We start from the raw sequence: 22,168 nt of genomic DNA, 5'->3' as shown, positions 1-22,168 counted from the left end.
TCAAGCACTTAATTTTTATTTGGATATACCAAACTTTTCATTCACCCTAATTGACAATATCACTGACCCAGTTTGGGTTTAAGTCCCTGGTATTAGGTTTGATTTGGCTATTTCCAATATCCATTGAATTGCCACAAGCTGTCAATTTATCCTCTCAACTATCTCTACTATCTACTCAGTCCACTTAGGCTGCCACTACATTCATCATATAATTATCACCTCTTACCTGGACTATTTTAAAGGACTCCAATTTATCTTGCATCCAATCTCTTCTATCTCAATTCTTCATCCATTATTCACACAATTAATACACCTGTCCAAATTCACTATTTTGAGATTTACTTATTTACTTTCCAGATTTATTCATACTATTTCCCTTGACATGGTGTATGTTTCAAGTGAATTGGATTACTAACTTCCATGATAGCAAGTGACACTCCACTATATTTGTGCATTTACTTATCCTGTCATCCCAAAACCAATGCCTAGAATACATCCTATCTCTGTCCCAATATATTAAAATTTATTGCTTCCTTCAGGTTTATGAAGCCTTCTTTGATTCTGTAAATTGAATGTGATCACTCTCTCTCCTCAACTTTTCTCTGAGTACTTTAGTTTGAATCTCTCTTATGTTCCTATAAAACCTGTTATGATAGTTTACATGAATGTGTATTGCCAAGTATATTATAAACATACAATGGGTAAGAAATGTGTCATTTTATACCTTTGACTCCCCAAGCACTTAGCATGAGTATGCCTAAAAGAGCTGTGATTTCCATCAGATTTAGGATGGGGGGAAAAACATAGTCATTAATTAATCAAAGAACATCAAAATCTAACTAGAACTCAGAAAATAAGTCCTAGGTAATTGAAAAAAAAATCCCAGAGGAAGTTAAAATCTTGTATAGGGTTACATAGATAGTTTAAATCCAGGTCTTACTGACTTCAAACACAAGTCTTTCACAAGGTAGATGCAATACAATCCTTTCTAGATTGCCTTTAAGTAATTTTGCTTTTTTGTTTTTTGATATTCTTTTTTTAAGGCAATGGGGTTAAGTGATTTGCCCAAGGTGATACCACTAGGTAATTATTAAATGTCTGAGTCTAGATTTAAATTTAGGTCCTCCTGACTCCAGGGCCAAGGCTCTATCACTGAGCCAATATATGACAGCATAAAATAGCATAAAATAATTTTTATAGTAAAAAAGTCCTTGTAGTTAAAAAAATAAAAGAATATCTCTAAATTCTATTCCAATTCAATTATTCTTTTAATCCCTCTACTGTTTAAGTCTCATTGTCCATTATTCTGCTTCTCATATTCTATGCTTCAGTGAGATCAAGATTCTTCAGGAGCTCACTGGAAGTGTAGCTCTCTGGAAGTCTTCAAGCAAAGTCTTTTGCTCATTTGTTCAACTTTGTTATGGAGGCAATTATTAAGTTTCACTTGAGCTAAATTAATTACCAATACTGATTTTTTCTCTTTTTTCTCCTTTTTTTCTTTCTTTATGCTTACCTCTTCCTATGTTTCTTCATATCTCACCTTCACTAAAGTTAGATCTTGATTCTTAGAAGCTGTATCAATGAAGTACAAGCTTTTAATTAGAGAGATTTTGAATTTGGGAAAAATGATAGACTGTCTCTGTGTTATCCAAGAACAGGTCCATCAGAATGGCTACAGGATTAAAGATGGTCTCCAAAATTTTAGAAGAATGGTAAGCTGAGTCAATGGAGGGAAGTCAGATACTAATGAAAAACAAAAGTGTGATAGTACTGAAGGAAGAGTCAGAAATACTAAAGCTGATGGTGAGCTAAAACTAGCTAAAACTAGTGAGGAAAGCTAAGGAAGGAAAACAAAAAAAGGGGAATTTTGAACTATTTGGATAAAATAGTAGTCTCATAGAATCAGACAGATGCTCAGCTTATAAAGATAATAATAAAGAGAAGACAGATCTTCTTAACTCTTAATTTCCTCAGTATGTGTACATGTGTGTTCATGTTACAAGTCAGAGGAAAGAGAATGGGAGGAGGATCTGTTCACTACCTTTTAAAATTTGTGGTAACAAAGGGAAAGAAAGATAGACAAAGCCTGACATGCATTCTCCATTTGGGGGAGAAAAAATTTTAAAACATTCTGTGGAGTATTGACTGGGATCCAATGCACTGAGATATACTGGGTCATTTAGCCCAGGAGAGACGAACAACTCTCAAAATAAAATCCTGAAAATACAAAATGAAATTATTTCAATGAGTAAGAAAAATGAGTTTTGTCTGAGGAGACTGAAATGGATGGACAAAAATTAACCAATTCACTCTGATTGCTAAAGTATATGTAAATACATGAAAAATGTGCATGTTAAAATATATGAAATAATAGTACTGCAAAATACTTTCCAGGATTCTAAAATTTTGGAATAAGGTGAGAAGAGAGGAGAATGCTAAGCATAACTAAAATTGAGGTTTTCAAAGTCTACTTTGGGATAAGGGATAAGACCACCAATCAGTGGAAAGGGAGCAATAGTAATTTTAAAAAGGCAAAAACTGATTATTTTTTAAAATTATGCTTCTGTTTTCTAGGTAAAGAATGAGCTTTGGGCTGGGAAAAGATAGAAAATATGTGTAATAAGGAGTTGGTTCTCAAGTAAGGAGACTGTAAAAAATTACTTTCTATATAATTCAAGACAGCAGAAAAACTATATCCTTGAGTCTTGAAAGAAATCATAAATGATTCCTGAGGCAGAAATATCTGAAAGAATTTGAAAAGTTCCTACAGGATTTTAGAGAGGCAATGCATTGATCTGGTTTTCAAAAAGTGAAAGAACATAGATAGAGCCTGAAAATTATAAGCAGTTGAGAATGAATTGATGTTTGCCAAAAAATCTAGAATTTATTAAAAATATTTCAAGTGAATATCTTTAAAAAAGGAAGCAGTGATCCCAAAGAGTCAATGTAGTTTCAGTGAGAAAAAGTCATGTAAATCCAAACTTACTTCCATTTTTGAAAGTGTTATTTAAACTGATGGATCACAAAGTGTACCAAGATTTTAGCAAAGTATTTTGATAAAGTATTTCACACTATTCTTATGAGTAAGATAGATGCATAATTAGATGGACTTGGTATTGAATGACAAGTCTCAAATGTCAGCTTGGGAAAGTGGGAAAAAAAAGAACCTTCCCAAATGAGATACAGTAAATAAAAGATTGCTTACCCTTGGAAGAAGATTGTTAGGTTCTCTGAGTTTTGAATAGTACTGAACTGAATATGAGATTTAGAGGTGGACATCCATAGATGGAAATGGAGATCCAGATGATTTCAGAATGCTAATCAGTAGGTCCAAGTGACAGTATATGACACTGAGTAGGAGCTTAATAAATCTGTATTTACTTGCTGGTTGGCATTTGAGAGAAACAGGTTAATTCTTTTCTCAACAGTTTTCAGTCTTCAGCAACATTTCCTATACTCCAAATGCAAAAATTTTTTCCTGAAAGTTATCATATTAATCAGATTCAGTTTCATTAAATCCCAACGAGAATTGAGCTTCATTGGCAAATGAAAACAAGTCATAAATAATATTCTTATCAATTTTTGATTCTTTATTCAGTGAGAAAGGGATATAGTATAGCATAACACTGTATCAGTAAGGCTTCTTCCCATTCCATACTCTATTCAGCCATCAATCTAAATTTCCTAAAATATAAAGTTTGACCAGGTCACTTTCCTATTTGTTCAACTTCAGAGACTCTCTCTCACTTTCAGAACCAGAGATAAAGCATTTTGCGTGTTTTTTTAAACTCTTTGTAATCTGTTATCTTCCTACCTTCCCAGTCTTGTTTACCTTTCTCTCCTTCATGTATTCTACCATAGAGCAGCATTTGGCCTCCCTTCTATTTCTTAAATATGTCACTACATTTTCACTATCTGTTCCCCATGCCTAAAATTCTCTCCTTCTGGGTTCCCTTGCACCCTTCTAACTTCAAATAAAACCCATCTATAAAAAGCTTTGTCTCATTCTTCTTTAATCTTGATACCTTCATTCTGAGATTTTCTACAATTTATCTTTTATATATCTTTTCTGAAAATTATTGTTTGCAATACCACTGCTAAGTCTGTATTCCAAAGAGATTTTTTAGAAAAGGGAGAAGGAGCAATATGTGCAAAATATTTATAGCAGCTCTTTTGTAGTAGTAAAAAATTGGAAATTGGGAGAATGCCCATCAAGTGGGAAATGGCTGAACAAGTTATAGTGAATGAATATAAGGGAATCATATTATGTTATAATAAATGATGACCTGGTGGATTTCAGAAAAACCTGAGTTTTTTAGAAAGACTTATCGGAACTGTTACTGAATGAAGTGAGCAGAACAAGGAAAACATTGTATACAGTAACAGCAACAATGTGTGATGACCAATTTTGACAGCTCTTCTTAGCAATATAGTGATTCAGATACATCTACATCCAGAGAAAAAACTATGGAGTCTGAATGCAGATGAAAGCGTACTATTTTGACTTTTTTTTCAATTTGTTTTTTGTTTTTTTCTTTTCTGTGGGTTTTCCTTTTTGTTCTGATTCTTTTTTTTCACATAACTGCTTGTTATCTTGGGGAGGGGGGAGGAAAGAAAAGGAGAAAAATTCAGAACTCTTACAAAATGGAATGTTGAAAACAAGGATGTGGTCTTGAGAACCCTAATTTTTTTAGTTTTTTGTTCATGCCCAGCACACAACTTAATACTTAGCTTACAATAGGAGTTTAATAAATGTAGCAATTGCCAGATAAGCCAAATCACCAAAACCATCTTGATCACTTTCTCTTCTCAGAGCCAAATGAAAACAGCCCAGTAATTCAAATCCAGAAATATAAACTCAAGAACCTTAGCATTAGCAGAATTCTCAAATCACCATACCTGCTTTGATTCTATTACCCATAATCTTCATGGACAGAGAAATTACTGTGGAGAAAGGAGTCATCTTCCTTAACATCTTGCTGAACAATTTGGCACCAAGAGTCATGGGAGCCCTGGGATGACAAAACTCCTCCCTACCCAAACCACTGGAGCTGTTTCCAGGTCATCTCTTAGAGTCATCATCCAAGCAATAATTCTTATAGAAAAGGAACCAGTCATTCTTACCACCAATAACCCAACTTCAACCTATAGGTCAGGGTAATCAATCTAGCTAAAAGAACAAGGTGCCTGAGAGATAAAATGCAACATGTTCCAGAAAAGTCAAACCATAATAACCACATTGACCACCATAATTCCTCAGACTCAAGAAATCCCAGGATCCTGAACTCAGGAAGCTATTGAATATTAATGCTTCCAGTTCAGTGCCTACAAGCATTATCCCTGGAAGCAATCCCTATGGATGTAGCCCATTTCTGACAGGAGAAAACAACTATTTCTGAAACTACTACAGTCACAGATACTAAAGATCTAAAAGAGTTCTTGCCATCCCACCAAGTCCTTGTCACTGTCAAATGGCTCAACATCAGAAATTGAAAAGAAGCATTACTATCTGCTATACTTTTATACCTTAAGCAACCTGATAAATTTTCAACCTGACAGCAACTGAAAATTCCCATATCTGTAGTCTCTTCTAGTATGAATATGTAAGTTCTTTTAAAGTAGGGACTATCTTATTTTTCTATGTGTATTCTCTTAGCCTTAGACCTGGTTAAGTGCTTAGTAAATTCGTTTTTTAATTCATTCACTAATACTTCCCCTTGGATCTGATGTGATTCTCTAGTTCATTGTTAACTCCTCTGAACATTTCCTTCTTTTTTTTCCCTGAAATTCTCTCATGCTAGATGATTGAGAAATATACAAGTACAAAATCTGTAAAATTCAAATGATAAGAATTCCTCAAAAAAGAAAATATAAAGTTTTATTGTCACTTTTTTATTCAGTAAATTCCAATGGTTCCCTACAGGTTCACATGCAAAATCATCTGGTTGACATTCAAAGCCCCTCACAACCTTAATCATTACCCTTCAATTCTTCTAACATTTTAAGCTGCCCTGCACACTCTGAGTATTTTCTCATACCTGGAATTCTGTCCTACTTTATCTCTGATTTCTCACTTCTTTGATTTCTTTTAAGTTCCAGCTAAAATCCCACTCTATAAAGGAAACCTTCCACTATTCTTCAATTTTAGTGCATTCTTTGTGTTGTTTATAATTTATTCCAGTTTTTTTTTTGCATGCTCTCTCCCATTAAAATGTAAGCTCCTTGAGAGTCAGGACCATCTTTTATCATTAATACAGGGTCTGGTTCAGAAGTTATCATAACTGTTTATAGATCAACTGTCTCTGATGACAAGAGGAAAAGAGCTGAAATGTATGAAAAAGAGGCATCTACTATAGTAAGGTATGTAGCATAAATAGCTTTCATTGATAAAAAAAAATCTGTCTACTACAAGAAGATAACCTTTGCAAAATAACAAAATGTAATCAAGTTTGTCTTTGATATCTATCCTACCCACCTAATCACAATTACAATTTCAACTGTCTATTCATATGTGCCTTGCTCTGAAATTTGTAGAAAGAAACAGGCAAAAAGATGGAAACAAAGAAACAAAATATTGGAGCTATAAAAAAAAAACTACAGATAATTTATTCCAACCTCTCATTTTACCTTCATAGAAATTGAGACCCAGATTGGCAAAACAAGCACCCAAAACAAGGACTCCAGATTCCTTTCCAATTTTTTCTCTTTTGTACAATCTTGTGGGACTTGGAGATGTTTCAGAATTACATAATTTCTATTCATGATTTGATGATTGAGTTTATTCAATTCCAGATAAACAAGATAGGTTATATCTATTTAATTGACTAAAATGACCAAGCTTGTAGACATAGGGTGGAGATGGGGGGTGCAGTGGTTAGAGTGCCAAACCAGGAGTCAGAAAAACCTGAGCTCTAAATAGCTACAGATACTCACTCACTGTGTGAACCTGGACAAGTCACTTAACCCTGTTTGCTTCAATTTCCTCATCTGTAAAATGATCTGGCGAAGGAAATGACAAATCTCTTTAGTATCTTTGTCAAGAAAAAAAAAAACCTCAACAAATCCAAATGGTATTTGAAAGAATCAGACACAACTGAATAACCACAAAAAGTACAGTTGTTATGGCTCAGAAATAAAAGAATAGCTTTCAACATCCCCAACAGATTGAGCAACTGCACTTTAAAGTAACTTACCTTTTACTGCTGTAATATGAAAAATGAAAACATCCACAGCTTACTGGTTAGGTATACATTTCTTTTCATGGAAAATAAAAATCACAACCAAGTGAGGAAAATGGGGATTATTGAGGTCCAAGAAATCCAGACAAAAGATCTCTCTTACTCCTAGCCTGTATTCCAAAATAAGAAGAGACATAATCAGCAACGATTTAATGAAGATAAAGAAAGGAAAAAAGGTCCTTTGAATCTTTGTTTCTTTGTTTCTTTGTTTGTTTGTTTGTTTCTTTCTTTTCCTTCCTTCCTTCCTTCCTTCCCTCCCTCCCTCCTTCCTTCCTTCCTTCCTTCCTTCCTTCCTTCCTTCCTTCCTTCCTTCCTTCCTTCCTTCCTTCCTTCCTTCCTTCCTCCATCCCTCCCTCCCCCCTCTATCTCTATCTATCTACTAATTTATTCAGCAATGACATAAACCAAGCAATTAGCTAACAAGTAATATAGTGTTCCACATCTACTCTATTAACATTCAGGAACTTCAGGTACAATAGTCTATAGTATCAGTCATGTGTAGGCAGTCACTTTTCAATCATTTCAAATGTTTCTTTTCCCAGAAGTGGACAGTATAAATATCTTTACACTTGTCATTCCTTTCCCACATATTTTTCCTATAATTTTTGAAGATGTAGATATTTTCCCTTTATCTTGGAAAAATTCCCCTTTATAGACAAAACATGTTAGATTCAAGGATTTGTCTTTTACAATTCTCCATCCCTCATTCACCTTGAGAAGACCAAGGGTCCCTTATCTTAATTCTTCATGTCTTAAGTAGATGACTTAGTCTGTGTCTCTTGAAAACTCTTCATAGATTTCATCAGCATGTGTATTCCAAAGGGATTCTAACTCCAGTTCATAATTATGATTTTTATCATTTGGCAACTGTATACTCTAGTGTGTGTTTTGTGTTTTAAGCATTTATGTTTTGTGAATGAAACAAATAGCTAGCTTATATAAGAAGTTTACTTCATTCAAAACAAAAGCTATCTCAGTATAGCTTTAAAAATATGTGGGGGCAGCTAGGTGGTACAATGGATAGAGTACCAGCCCTGGAGTCAGGAGGACCCAATTTCAAATTCAGACTCAGACAAAAATAATAATTATCTAGCTCTGTGACCTTGGGCATGCCACTTAACCCCATTACCTTGCAACAAACCAAAAAAAGACTCAGTAATTTGGTAAATTTATTTTAATTTTTAAAAGTTTTATAAACTTTAAAAAACAATATATTTGTGGTTTCTTATAATCATTTTCTGTTCTACTTGTTAGTAAATGTTTTCCTTTTTGTGTGTTCATTGAATTCAGCATTAGATTTAAAAGATGAACCATTTTATTCTTTCTTAGGAATAATGTAATCCTGAGTCAAACCTAAACCATAAGTAAAACTATTGAGTGAGGAGGGTAAAGGAACCAGAAGGTTCATGAAATAGAACTTTGACACCTTTCTTTAGGGGTCAAGCTTCCCCAGGACAGAACCTAGTTTACATAAATGGGTCCTATAAAGGACAAGGGCAGTCACTATAAAAAAATGTAACTGTATGTCCAGTATCTTCAAAGAAAAGCTAGGGGCAGCTAGGTGGCACAGTGGATAAAGCACTGGCCCTGGAGTCAGGAGTACCTGGGTTCAAATCCAGTTTCAGACACTTAATAATTACCTAGCTGTGTGGCCTTGGGCAAACCACTTAACCCCATTTGCCTTGCAAAAATAAATAAAAACCTAAAAAAAAAAAAGAAAAGCTAGATGAACTGTAATAAAATATTCATAGAATAATTGTAGACTTCAATATTTATCCCTAAAAACTGAGACAAATTAAACAAGAAAGGAAAAAGGAAAATACAGATCAAAGTAGATTGCTATAACTGTAGATTTGAATTGTTTGCCAATTGGTAAATGAGAATTTTAAAGACTATGTACTTCTAGGGACTCCTAGGTGGCACAATAGATAAAGTATCAGTCCTGCAATCAGTAGGACCTGATTTCAAATCCAGTCTCATACATAATTAGGTAAGTCACTTTATCCTTTGGCTTGTAAAACAGCAAGAACAAAAAACAAAAAAGAAAATGTATTTCTTCATATTCCACAATATCTTTATAAAAACTTATCATGCTTTAGGACAGGAATTCTAAACTTAGGTGGTCAATGGATAGATTTCAGAGTAGCCATTAATTAGAATGATAAAAAAAAATCCTGTCTTTAATTTCACTAATGTCTAAATGAAATTAATTTCCTTCTATTGGGAATAGAAGAAAGACATTATTTTGAGACAGAGTCTCACCAGTTTCACCAGAATGCCAAAGATATCTGAGACAAAAAGGTTAAGAATCCCTCTCTAGAGTATTCCCAATCAGAGACATGACCCCCAAAATATAACCCATTGAAGCACTTGGGGCTTAATGGCCTCCTTGAGTATTCTTAGTACTCCTTAAGTATCACTGGGTGCTCCTTTTTCTTGATACTTATGCTTTTAATTTCTTTCTCTTATTTTATTACTCTTTCTAGAATTTCTAGAACTTGCTGAAATTATAAAGATGCAGGGAGGTATCTTTGATTTTCAGTGTATTTATTAGGTAAATTTCTTGTGTTTATCAATTTTATCTTTAAATATAAATTTTTTGCTTTTAAATTAACATTTTTCCCCCTCTATTACAGTCACTATCTGGCCACCACCAAAACTAACGAAAATAAAATAAAGTAAAAATTCTCTGATTGGGTATGTCTAAAAATGAATATTCACCTCAATGCAGTTTGAGTCTATCATTTCTCTGTCAGGAAAATAGCCACGTGGTTCATTTTTAATACTGTAGAACCGTAGATGGCCATTGCATTGATCACTAATAGTCTTTCAAAATTGGTTTTCATTAAAATGTTGTCAATGTATATATGTTGTTCTTCTGGTTCTGCTCATATAATCAGTTCTACATTATTTTTTCATAATGACATTTCCAGATTTTTCAGACACTATTTTAATCATTTCTTTGATGCAAAAACAATTCATAACATCTCACTTCCCATAATTTATTTAGCCATTCCTTTAAAGGTGGAATACTTTTGCTTTCTGGTTTTGGGGGTTTTGATTTTTTCTTTTGATTTTTCTGTTCTATTTTTGTAGACAAGAGATCTTTTCTTCCTTTATTGATCTCTTTAGTTTTTCTATTTAGTCACAATATTGTTGGGTAAAAAAGTATTTAATGTGGAGTGACTTTGAGGGGTATAGTTCCAAATTGCTTTCCAGAATTAATGGACCAATTCAGATCCAGAAAAATGCCATCAGTTTGTCTGTTTTCCCATGTCCTCTATAAAATTTTTTCTCTTGCCTTCTTGGTCATTTTTTTAAAAATCTGTAGGATCTGAGAGAGAAACAAAAAGTTGGTTTTATTTCACATTTTTAAAATGTTATTTAGGACATTTAAAAATATGGTTTTGAAAGCAGGAATTCTTCCTTTGGAAATCACTTGGAGAAACGATACCTAAGTCAATTCTTTATTTATTTTGGAAATGAAACATTTATATGAGAAACTTGCTAGAAAGGTAAGTTCCAAATTACTTGTTTCCATTCTAATTTTACCTACACTGGTTTTCTTGGTGTGAAAACTTTATATTTATGAAATTAAAATGAAGCATTTTATCACTTTTGAATATCTCTAGGTCTTATTTGGCCTTGAAATCTTCTATATCCACACATTAAAAAGTTAACTTCTTCCTTACCCCTCTAACTTGGCTATTATGCCAATTTTTTAATGCATAGTTCATTTATCTGATTGAACCATTTGAATTTTATCTTGGTAGAAAGTATGAAAGGTTGGTTTATGTTTGTTTTTATCAACATTACTTTTTTAGGTTTTTTTTTTTTAATTTGGTATGTGACTTTCCCCCAATTACATGTAAAAACAATTATCAATGTAAGGGATCAAAGTGACCATCTGGTCAAGGAGAATGGGCCCACTTTATCTCAAGGCAACCCATTCAACTTTTGTATAACACTTATTGTTAATATGTTTTATCTGTCAACAAACTTAAATTAGCATTTTAGTTTCCTCAATGCACTGTTCTAGCTGTGACTAGGGGGCCAAACATAAGTCTAATGTCTCCACCATATTATAACTTTTATATGTCCTATTTCATTCAACATCCAAGTAAAACAAATTATAAATGAATTCTGCAAAAGAACTATTTTTCCACAATTGTTTTTAAAATTGAGTTACAAATTCTCCCCTTCCCTCCCTAACTGAAAAGGTTTTACTGAAGTCTCAGAATCAATGACCCAGAGATACGAGGGACACAAAGTTTAACATGCTTTTCTAAATGAATTGATTTCCAATGAATTGAGTTAAGAATGCTAGGAAGGGGTATGCATAAATTTTTAAAGTAAACTTAAGCAAAGGGGCTGAAGGGATTGGGGAGAATTTAGGGAGGGAGTAGTTCTATGCTTTCTGCACAAGTGTGGTTTAGGAAATCACATCAGAAATAGATAAGGGTAGTTAGCTCATTACTGAGTAATATTTTGTTTTCTCAATATTCTTTGTGTAGCTTCATCTCCCTTACTGAACCAGGTGATCCTGGTCCCTATCTGGGGCAAGATAACTTTGACATGATGAATGGGACTATTTGCAGGATACCAGGTATATAATGTATGAGTAAGTTTCTGACTAGATACAGGATAGTGCCAGTCTTTATCAACCCAAGGACAGTGGTGGGTGCAGGGAAGGCGGGCAGAGGGAGAGGGACTGGGGAAGGAAGGATGGAACAAAACATAGGTTACATAAAATGGGCTTGTACAATCTTGTACTTTCTGCCTGCAAAAAGCCCATTTTGTGTAACCTAGTTGCTCTCTGTCTAGAATTTCTTCTTCACCAGCAATAATAAATTCCTCCTGAAACCTTCATTTAGAAAGATCTCAGGACTTTTCAGATAACTTGACATTTTCCATCAGTAGCTCTAATTGGTCTTGACTCTATGGAACATCATACCTCTTTTCTAAGAATCCTCCTGTATCTCCCCCTTCAGTCACTTTCTGTGATTATTTTATCATATAAAAAGTTTAAGCATTCGCATAAATAAAGTAAATAGGCTAGAAGGGACTTTAGGGACCATCTAGTTCAACATTTTGATTTACAGATAAGAAAACTGAAGACTAGAAAAGTTAAGTGATCTGTTCAATTAGATGGTAAATAGTAACTAAATCATGAATTCAAGTATCTCTCATTACTTTGAGTTCAGTAACCCAAACTCAATATCCTATCCACTGAATCATATTACCTCCATAAGATAAGAAGAAAATATATAGCTGGAAGAAAAATATCTTTGCAATAAGCATTTCTGAGAAAAGCTCATATTCCAATTTCTACTAGAAATCAGCAACAATCCTAAGTACCAGTCTTCCATATAATATAATCAAATAATATGAACAAAATTTCATAGTATGAAAAAGAACGTGAAGAAAAAGAAAAAATGAAAACTGTCAACAAGCATCTAAAATATTTAAAACCACTAATAATCTGACAAATGCAAATTTAAAGAATTTAGTATCTCATGATGGTCTTCAAATGGACAAAGATAAATATTTAATGCTATGATAATGATAAAAATTTACAACTATGCTAGATGAAAGTTGGTAAACTCAATTGATTCAATCACTCTATAAAACAATTTATAATTATGTATGAAAAGATAATTTTTATATGTTCCTACCCAAGCAATCTCACTACTGAGCATTCCCAATTCATGATAGCAAAAAAGACTATTAAAATCACAAAATTATTGCTTGAGACAGCAGAGTTGGATCATCCATATCATCTTTTTAAAGAGACCCCTAGATCTGGACCTATGCATGTGGTAAAAGTTTGATCCTAGGGGAGTCTGCCTCCTAAAGAAAGGTCTTTTTATACCTGACTCACCCCCTGGTTCAGAACCCCAGAGAAAACTGCTTTAAACTTTTAGTTTGATTCATGTCTAGGATCTCCTCAAGAGGGTACTTAACATATCAGGTATAGGATATTTATTTGTTTCTACCATATAGAAGAAAGAATGATAAAATCACCAAAAATTCACAGGTACACATTGACATGAGGCAATAACTTATACTTCCCATTATAATTTCATGGTTATTTATACTAAAAATATTGAAAGATGAGATAATTGTGAGACTGATGAATTAGTATTTCATCTTCATCTTACTAATCCATTATCCCTAAATTCAAATTCCTTTTGGCAAGCCAGGTCAAAAGATTGATTATTTCTTTCTGGTCATCACAGTAGTAGCTTTCTTCCTCAAAGTTAGATAGCATGCACTGAGGAACCTAGGAACTCCTTAATTAGCCATTATATGCATACATACCTAGCTACATACATACATACATACATACATACATACAAATACACACACACACACATATATATATATATATATATATATATATATATATACATATATTTAGAGATCACGCAAATAGTGCCTGACTCTTCTTTGCTTTGGAGGAGAGAGTGAAGCTGATGACTTTGCACACCTCTGCCTCACTTAAAACCAAGTCAAGAACAAAAGAGTGATAAACAACAATCAGTGATTAGTAGCAGTTGCCTCTTAGGTAACTAATTCCAGGTGGATAATTCTGTCATTTATTCCTTCTTTTCCTCCTTCTCCTACTCCACCCTCTCCTCTCCCTCTGTCCATATGGGGAGAAGTGGGAATTCTGTCAAAAGAATATAAATTTTGATCACATACTTTGTAAGGTATCTTGAGGTTTGGGAGCTAGATATTTTCTCTATGTATTTATTTTATAGTTTATTTTTCAGAAAAAAACTGAGTCAATTAACTCTTTTGTCTCATGTAGTTTTTCATTTATGACTTCTTGAATTAGCTCTGAAAAGTCAGGCTTTGTTAAAGCCCGTTGTGATTGAAATGGAGCTATTTTAACTCTGCCTTAAAATCGATCTGGCTTTCACTGATTAGTCAATAATATGTTATATTAAAAATATGAGTTTGGATGCTAAAGAGTGAGTGTAAAGAGCAGTTTTTTCTCTTCTAGCCAGAAACTCTGAGAGTCTTCCCCCTCTATGATTGATTCTTTCTTGAAGACAAACTAGACCATCTTTTGTTCAAGTCTTAACTGCCTTTTAATTACTGAATGAGCTTTGCCTCAGAGAAACTGAGAACTTGGAAAGAGCTTAGCTTAATGTCCAAGGTACCCCACTGTATCTAAGGCCATCACCAGTCACCTTCACCCATGTCTTGCCATTGGACTCCAATGAATGTTGAAAAGATTGAGGATGATGACTTTGCACAGCTCTGCCTCATTGATACTCTTTGAGAACAAAAGATGAACAAAAACAAGGTAGTCACTGTTTCACCACTGATATATGAGAAGAAATATAACAGAAAAGGCAAAGGCTAGACACTCAGGCTCAAGTTCTCTTAGGCAGCACATGTTCAAAATCACCATGACTAGGAGGGTGTGCAAACTTCCCTTCCATTCAAGGTAAAAGAGTGAGAGAGAGAGAGAGAGAGAGAGAGAGATGGACAGATGGAGAGACTAAGAATCTTCATCAGCTGCTAAGTCTTCTAGTGAGACAAAATGATTTGACTTTCTTTTACTTAGTTCTATCTACTACACTAGGTTTCAACAAATAGTGGACCCCATCAGTTCAAGTTGACCTAATTGAAAAAGGGAAAGCATTTGATTCAAAACTGATTTGTCCCTTGGAAAAGTTGGCAGGAAGAATTTCACTGATTTTGTTTGTTTTTTCAGAATTTAAAATACAGGAGATTTTGCTATTGATTCTTAGAGAAACTAAGCTGAACATATCTATATAATAGTAACAAAGACAATGTAACTAGGACTATGTTACATGATTAGTATTATAATAGTTATCAGGACTTTTAAGCACTTGTCTTCTGAAATCTTTCCCTTGATTTCACTGGTACAAAACACTGACCTTGGAGTCAGAAGGACAGGAGTTCAAATCTGACCTCAGATGTTTGATTCCAACTAGCTGTGAGACTTTGAGTAAGTCACTTAAACCTGAATGCCTTTTATCCAGGGACATCTCCAGTTGTTCTGAGTCATATATGGTCACTGGATCCAGATAACTCTGGAAGAAAAAGTGAAGCTGGTGACTTTGTACAGCGCCCCCCTCCCCCTCAAATCCAATTTATGTGTTTATTGTTGCATCACTTTCCTAATGTCACAGTCCTCATCAAAAATGAAGGACAAACATCACTACTATTACAAACCTTCTCTTCTTACCTCAAATTCCCTTTGCCCTATTTCCTAGCAAAGGTTGTCATCTTCTACTTTACCAAGGAAATAGAAATCATCTGTTGTGAGCTCCCTTTGCTTCCCTATTTTAAACCTCAAACTTTGCAATATGATATATTCTTTTATTCTTCTTTGTTTCCATTTCCAGTAAAGAGGTCAACCTTCTCCTTGCCAAAGATCCTAAGATTTCAGCTTTAGAACTGAAAGGGACCATGATGTCTATCTATTCCAACCTCCTCATTTTAATCATTTTAATCAGTACCCATATGTCCTTGATCCTGTCCTCTCCTCCTAAGTCTCTTTTGCTAGACTACCATCTACAGTTGTATATTTTGTCCCCTAAAGATGTTTTTTTCTCCAAAGCTCTACCTTGGGTCCCATGTTTCTTCTCTATATCCACTCTGATGGTGGTATTATATCTTCCAAATATACATATTCAAAACTAACTTTTCTCCTGAGTGTCTGCATCCCATAACAAAATGCCTAATGAAGAGCTCCAACATGTCAAGTACAGAATCTAGGATATCAGGGCAATTTTCTTGGATTATTTCTTGAAAAATGAAATCTTGGCTCTTTTCCTGATCATAACATTCAGGTAGTCTAGTAATTCTTAAATTATTTCTCTTCAATTTGTTTTCCAGATCAGTTATTTTTCCAATGAGATATTTTACATTTTCTTCCAATTTTTTCATTCTTTTGGTTTTATTTTATTGTTTCCTGATTTCTCATAAAGTCATCCAATTCCTTTAGCACCATTCTCCATTTGAAGGAGTTATTTTCTTCAGAGAGCTTTGGTATCTCCTTTTCCATCTGGTCAATTCTGCTTTCTAAGGCATTCTGTCATCATTGGCCTTTTGGACTACTTTTCCCATTTGACCTAAACTGGTTTTTAGCATGTTATTTTCTTTGATTTTTTTTTGTATCTCCTACTCCCAGCTACTGACTTGGTTTTCATGATGTTCCTGTATTGCTCTCATTTTTCTTCCCAAATTTTCTTCCCCCTTTCTTATTTGATTTCCAAAATCTTTTTTGAACTTTTCCATAGCCTTGAACCAATTCCTATTTTTCTTGGAGGCTGGATACAGAAATTTTGACTTTGACATCTTCTGAATGTGTGAATTGATCCTACATGGGACTAAAGTAATTATTTATAGTCAGATTCTTATTCTTCTGTTATTTACTCATTTCACCAACCTATGTCCTAGTTTTAAAGCACTTCCCAAGATTTGGAGTGTTTTTGGTACAACTCCCCAAGGATACTAAGCTCTCCCAGCCTGTGCTCTGGCCTGTGGATTATTCCAGGCATTTTTCTTTGCCCTGGAGCTGTGAGGAAAGTTCCTGCTCCTCTAAGGCAAGTAGAGTCCCATGAGTATTCCAAATCAACAGAGTTCTGTCTCGGGCATAGTGGAGAGACCTCAACAGTCTCTTCCTATCCTCTTACTGTCTATGGACTGAGTGCTCTGGAAGCTGCTGCTGGATGACTCCCTGCTGGGTGTCTCCAATGGTCTGCTTCTAGTTCCTGGGCCTGGGTCCACACAGATGCCTGACTGGTTTGGGCTCCATGTTTACTCTGGTATGGCAGAGATTTCTCATTGATCTTCCCCTAGGCAATGATGATCTCATGGGCTGAGAGATCTGGAAGCCCCTCTCGCTGCCCAGACCCTTGCATCCCCAGGGACCCAGGTACCCCCTGGGACACAGACACATTGCAAGCTGTTTCTAGATGGCTGGAGCTCATTCTCTTAACTCAGGGGTTGCTTCGCTGTGACCCATTCCAACTGTGGTGGAACAAAATCTTTCCACAGATCTTTCAAGTTATCTTGGCCTGGAAAGTTGTTCAACTCAGATCTTCTGTGGGTTCCACTACTCTGGAATTTGGTTAGCAACATAATTTTGCAGCTTTTGGAGTGTTTTTGGGGGAAGAGCCTCTAGGAATTCTTGCCTTCATGCTGCCATCTTGGACCTCAATTTCCTTTTCTATAATATTAGGGGAGTGGAATAAATTGTATCCATTGTTCTAGGGCTTGAATCTGTATTTTCTGAGCTGATTTGATTATTTTGATGAATACAAGATTTGTTTTCTATTAGAAAGAGGTCCAGGAGTTCTAAAGATAAACTTTATAATATATATCTTATGCACATTTGGGAAGAATAGATTTCAAATGTTTCTGCAAAAGGCTAGGTAGGATCCCATGGACTGAAATTTTTCAGTGGTAGTCAGTTCAGGAGGGGCAAAAAGCTCTCATACAGGAAGGTTTTATTCTACTTTGCTGGTTCTTCTCTTGCTTGCAATGTAATTGTTAACCGATTTTTTTTATTATAATACTACTGAATTTTGGTGACATCTTGAACTTGTAACATGAATTTTGGAGGATCATTCAATATGCCATTATTGAAACTTCCAATATTAAATCCTATGATGTTAATAAAGGGAGCTACACAAGTATGAATTATCAGGGCAATGTTATGCCACCATATGACCACAAGATGGCAAAAAGAAATAAAGACTGTAAAATATCAATTCCCCAAAGAAACTAGAATTGCAGTGCCTGTGCTTTTCCCTCTTCTTTAATTGTTCTCTATATGATATGGTTTTTCTTTTTCTGTTTCATTGTTTTCCTGTTGTCATTTGAAGTAGCAGATGACTTAAGAAAAAAACTAAAGAGATAATTAAGATGGTGCCTATCTGCAAGAATGAATCCAATCAAAATTATTAAAACCAAGGAAAAGTCCCTAAAACTTCCATATCTTTTTGTCCCCCCTACAAAACTTGGTTTCTTAAAAACTTAAACTGAAGGATATTATTTAAGCTTTCCATTACCCAAGCAGAACTTTTTCTTCTGCAAAATTATATATGTCAAATATTCAAAGAAAATTCAGCTGTGTTTTTTCCTGCAGTTCTACTATAATTATAGAACTTTCTAAAATAAGCTATAAGGAGCACTTGTGAATCTTGTTCTAAGCACTTCCAACTAAACCTCTCTCAGTTTCTAACTAGCCTGTTTTCTGTTAATGCTGCCTATTTATTTACCTAGTTTCACAACCTCAATTTTCATTTCTCTCCTATCAGTTCTACCTTGCCTGCCATCCAATTAATTGTCAGTATCTCACTGCATAATTTGATTATGAAATTCATCTCTCTTTTGCCTACAAAAAGAGACATTATGACTCCAACAAATCATTCTGACTTTATTTCATTCTATCATTCAATAACTCCAGGCTTCAGTTAAATGGCTACACTCAACTTTTTAGTCTCATCTTGGCTCTTCCCTCCTCTGTATATTTGTATACATCATCATCACTAATGCCTGCATTCATTCTCTCTCTCTCTCTCTCTCTCTCTCTCTCTCTCTCTCTCTCTCTCTCTCACACACACACACACACACACACACAAACACACATGCACAATATACACCTACTGAAATTTTTCTTTCTCCTCATGGTGAAAGGTGCTTAATTAATTAATCATTAATAACCTGTTCATTTCTGGGTTTCAAGACACCATATAGATAAATATTCTTACTCTCAAGCAATCAAAATCAAATGATTGTCAATCACTCAAAATCTTCCTGCATCATTGACGAATTTGAAGCACACTTGAAATTGTTTGAGATTATGTTGATAATGTAGTTGTTTTGTGATTAGTACTAGTGATTACGGAGCTGATGGAATGTATAAATGAAAAAATTAATGAACGTGAAAGAATTTCTTATGTGTTTACTTGTTAAGCATTCTGCTAATTTTGGGGAATGCAAATTTTAAAACCTAGATATTCCGAAGGAGTTGATGTGATAATTAAAGAAGATAACACATAAAATACTTTAGTTACATGGAAGATGAAAAGACCCAGAAATCCTAAGCTTGAAGATTTGGGGCAAATGAAAAAAGTTTCTTAAGTCAGACAACAGTACCCATGGATTTGAAGGGCATATCACAGAGCACAGGTCCCAATTGATATATGTATGAAGGGGTGACACATAGAGTAAATTCTCTCAGTCATCAATCTCAATAGAAGACTTTTAGTTGATTTCTTTGAGCTTATGTTGGTGTGAGTAGGCAAGACATTCTTCTTACTTTAATGAAGACTGGGAAGCCCGGAGTCAAGAAGAAGCAAAGAAAATGTAAGCAAGAAAGTGACTCCCTTTCATTCTTCCAGTCATGGGATCTGGAGTCTCAGAATTTATAGGGGAAAGGGCAATTGAAAAACTAAGGAAGAAGTGTATCATTCCCACTCTGTCACCCTTATGTAGTCTAAAACTGGAGGGGGACATAGATGATATTAAGCATCACTTGCTAAAATTTTCTGTGAGGGGGAACATTTTAAGAAGACTTTTTTCAATGCTCCCATGACATCCTTGTTCCTAAGACTATAGATCAAAGGATTAAGCATGGGTGTAACAATGGTATAAAAGGCTGACACCACTTTGTCCTTCTCAGGGGTATGGTAGGAGAGAGGCAGCACATATGTATAGAATGCAGCTCCATAGAAGATGCTAACCACAGTCAGGTGGGAAGAACAGGTGGCAAAAGCTTTCTTCCGGCCATCTGCTGAACGCATACGGTGGACTGTGAGCAAAATGAGAGAGTAGGAGGTAGAGATTATAGAGATAGGAATGAGCAACATTAACACACAACATATATACATGAGGGTTTCATAGAGGGATGTATCTGCACAGGCTAGCTTGAGGACAGCAGGAATCTCACAGAAGAAATGATTGATGGTTCGAGAACCACAATAGGGGACATTCATTGTGATAGGTGTGAGGAGGAAACCATCCAAGGAGCCACCAAACCAGGAACCTGCAGCCAACAGAAGACACATCCTGCGGTTCATGAGAACTGGGTATCTCAAGGGATTACAGACAGCCACATAACGGTCATAGGCCATGAGCCCCAAGAGGAAAAACTCAGAACCAATCATGGTCAGGTAAAGAAAAATCTGAATTCCACAACCCACAAAGGAAATTGTTTTTTTCTCAGATACCATATCTACTAAGAGCTTTGGCACAGTGGTGCAAATGAAGAGGGTATCCATAATAGAGAGCTGGCTGAGTAGGAAGTACATAGGGGTATGTAGCCGGGAGTCCACTTGAATTAGAAATATCATAACCATATTGGCAGTTAGAGCCACCACAAATATGGAAAAAATTATAGCAAAGACCACTCCTGTGACCTTGTCATCCACAAGGAGGCCCAACAAGATGAAGTCTGAGGATGAAGTTTGATTCTCTGGTTTCATTGCCTCTGATGGGACCAATGCTCTAAGGATACAAGGACATGGAAATCAGGGAGCATAATGAAAGAGACTCAGTCCAAGGGCACAAATTCTCCAGTAGTATCTTCCATGAATTCAGATCCTTTAGCATTAAGGAAATTAAAAAATATCGACTGTGAAAATTTTCAAGTAGGCAATTTTTTTCCTTATCAGAGCAACTTTGATTTTCAGTGTTCTTTTCTTGACAATTCAGAACCCACTTCCCCTCCTCATATTGCCAAGCTTACTAGCCTATCACAGAAATATAATAATCTAAAAAAAACAATTCTCAAGAATGTGTTACTGATTTAATAAAGCACCCTTTTCAGGAATGCTGAATTTTCCTTTGCTCAAGTTTCAGAGGAAAAGATTTCTCTTTCTGTCAAGGCTAACCCTTCCACTTACATCCTTTCATATCTTCTGGGATGCTACTAATGCTACTACTTGGGGAAAAGTCTATATATAGACTCTCCAATTTTTCTCTCCCTTATAAAATCTCTATAATATGGTTTCTTATCTCATCATTCAAGAGAAGCTATTCTCTTAAAATTACTAAAGATATCTTAATTATAAATTTGATATTTTCTTGATCTTCATCTTTCTTGACTTTTCATAGCATTCTTATTTTTCATAGCTTCTTATTTTTAATGCTCTTTCTTCTCTGGGTTTTCATGACAGCCCTCTCTCTCAGTTCTCCTTCTAACTATCTGATCAACTTTTCTTGGATCCCTTTAATGTCATCAAACTCACCAACTACAAGTACACTCTATCCTAGATCTTTCTTCTCCCTATGATCTCTCACTTAGTGATATAACCTACTTCCATGGGTTAAAGTATCAACCCTTTTAATATGGTTCTTCTAGTTCTAATTCTGAACTCTAGTCTCACATCATCAACTATTTATTGGACATTGGTAAGCAACTTAAAGACATTGAAAAAATCATCATGTTCAGACACAACTCATTATCTCCTCCACCTACCTGACTCTCTGCTTTTCTCAACTTCTCTACTATTGTTGAGGGTCCTACTAACCTTACAATTAATGAAGCTTGCTACCTTGGGGATATATATTAACTTCTTGATCTTAATATATATTCAATCACTTGCCAAATTTTGCTGCTTCTACCTTCTCAATACATTCTCTTCTTTCTACTCATACAACAACTACTAAGCTTTAGGAATTCATCACCACTTAAAATAAACTTCTAATTGTGCTTCTTCTTTCATGTGTCTCTCAACTTCAATATGTCCTTTACATAGCTGTCAAAATAATTTTCCTCAATTTCAGATCTGAATATGTCACATTCCTGATCAATAAACTCCAATGATTTCCTGTTGGGATCAAATATCAGCTGTTCTATTTGTCATTTAAATCTCCTCACCATCTGAGTTTTCCTGCCTCCTTTACTCCCATTACTGCCCTTCAACACACACTCT

The 22,168-nt window shown here is 34.9% G+C and overlaps 1 protein-coding gene across 2 annotated transcripts; it reads right to left on the bottom strand.

Moving 5' to 3' along the window:
- Nucleotides 1-19,756: 19,756 nt before the first annotated feature.
- On the bottom strand, nucleotides 19,757-21,958 carry LOC141511505 (olfactory receptor 2T11). Of its 2 annotated transcripts, XM_074220659.1 has the most exons (2): nucleotides 21,935-21,958; nucleotides 19,757-20,704 (listed from the first exon to the last, which is right to left on the bottom strand). In XM_074220659.1, exons 1-2 carry the CDS (start codon nucleotides 21,956-21,958, stop codon nucleotides 19,757-19,759), a joined length of 972 nt encoding a protein of 323 aa, XP_074076760.1. The 2 variants fall into 2 exon arrangements, with proteins under 2 accessions (XP_074076760.1, XP_074076761.1); XM_074220660.1 differs by lacking the exon at nucleotides 21,935-21,958 and having other exon boundaries at nucleotides 19,757-20,716.
- Nucleotides 21,959-22,168: the final 210 nt, after the last annotated feature.

This window comes from Macrotis lagotis, chromosome 2 (assembly GCF_037893015.1).
Source record: "Macrotis lagotis isolate mMagLag1 chromosome 2, bilby.v1.9.chrom.fasta, whole genome shotgun sequence".
In the NCBI taxonomy this organism is placed as follows: Eukaryota; Metazoa; Chordata; class Mammalia; order Peramelemorphia; family Peramelidae; genus Macrotis; species Macrotis lagotis.
The sequence above is the reverse complement of the archived record's forward strand: the minus strand, read 5'-3'. Positions and strand labels throughout refer to the sequence as shown.

Excerpts from the sequence above, each read along its gene's own strand:
- LOC141511505 (XM_074220659.1), bottom strand. The coding sequence starts at position 21,958 with ATGAAAGAAGAAGCACAATTAGAA. Across the intron at positions 20,705-21,934 it reads AAGAAGAAGCACAATTAGAA|AATCAAACTTCATCCTCAGA; the intron begins GTTTATTTTAAG and ends ATGAAACCAGAG.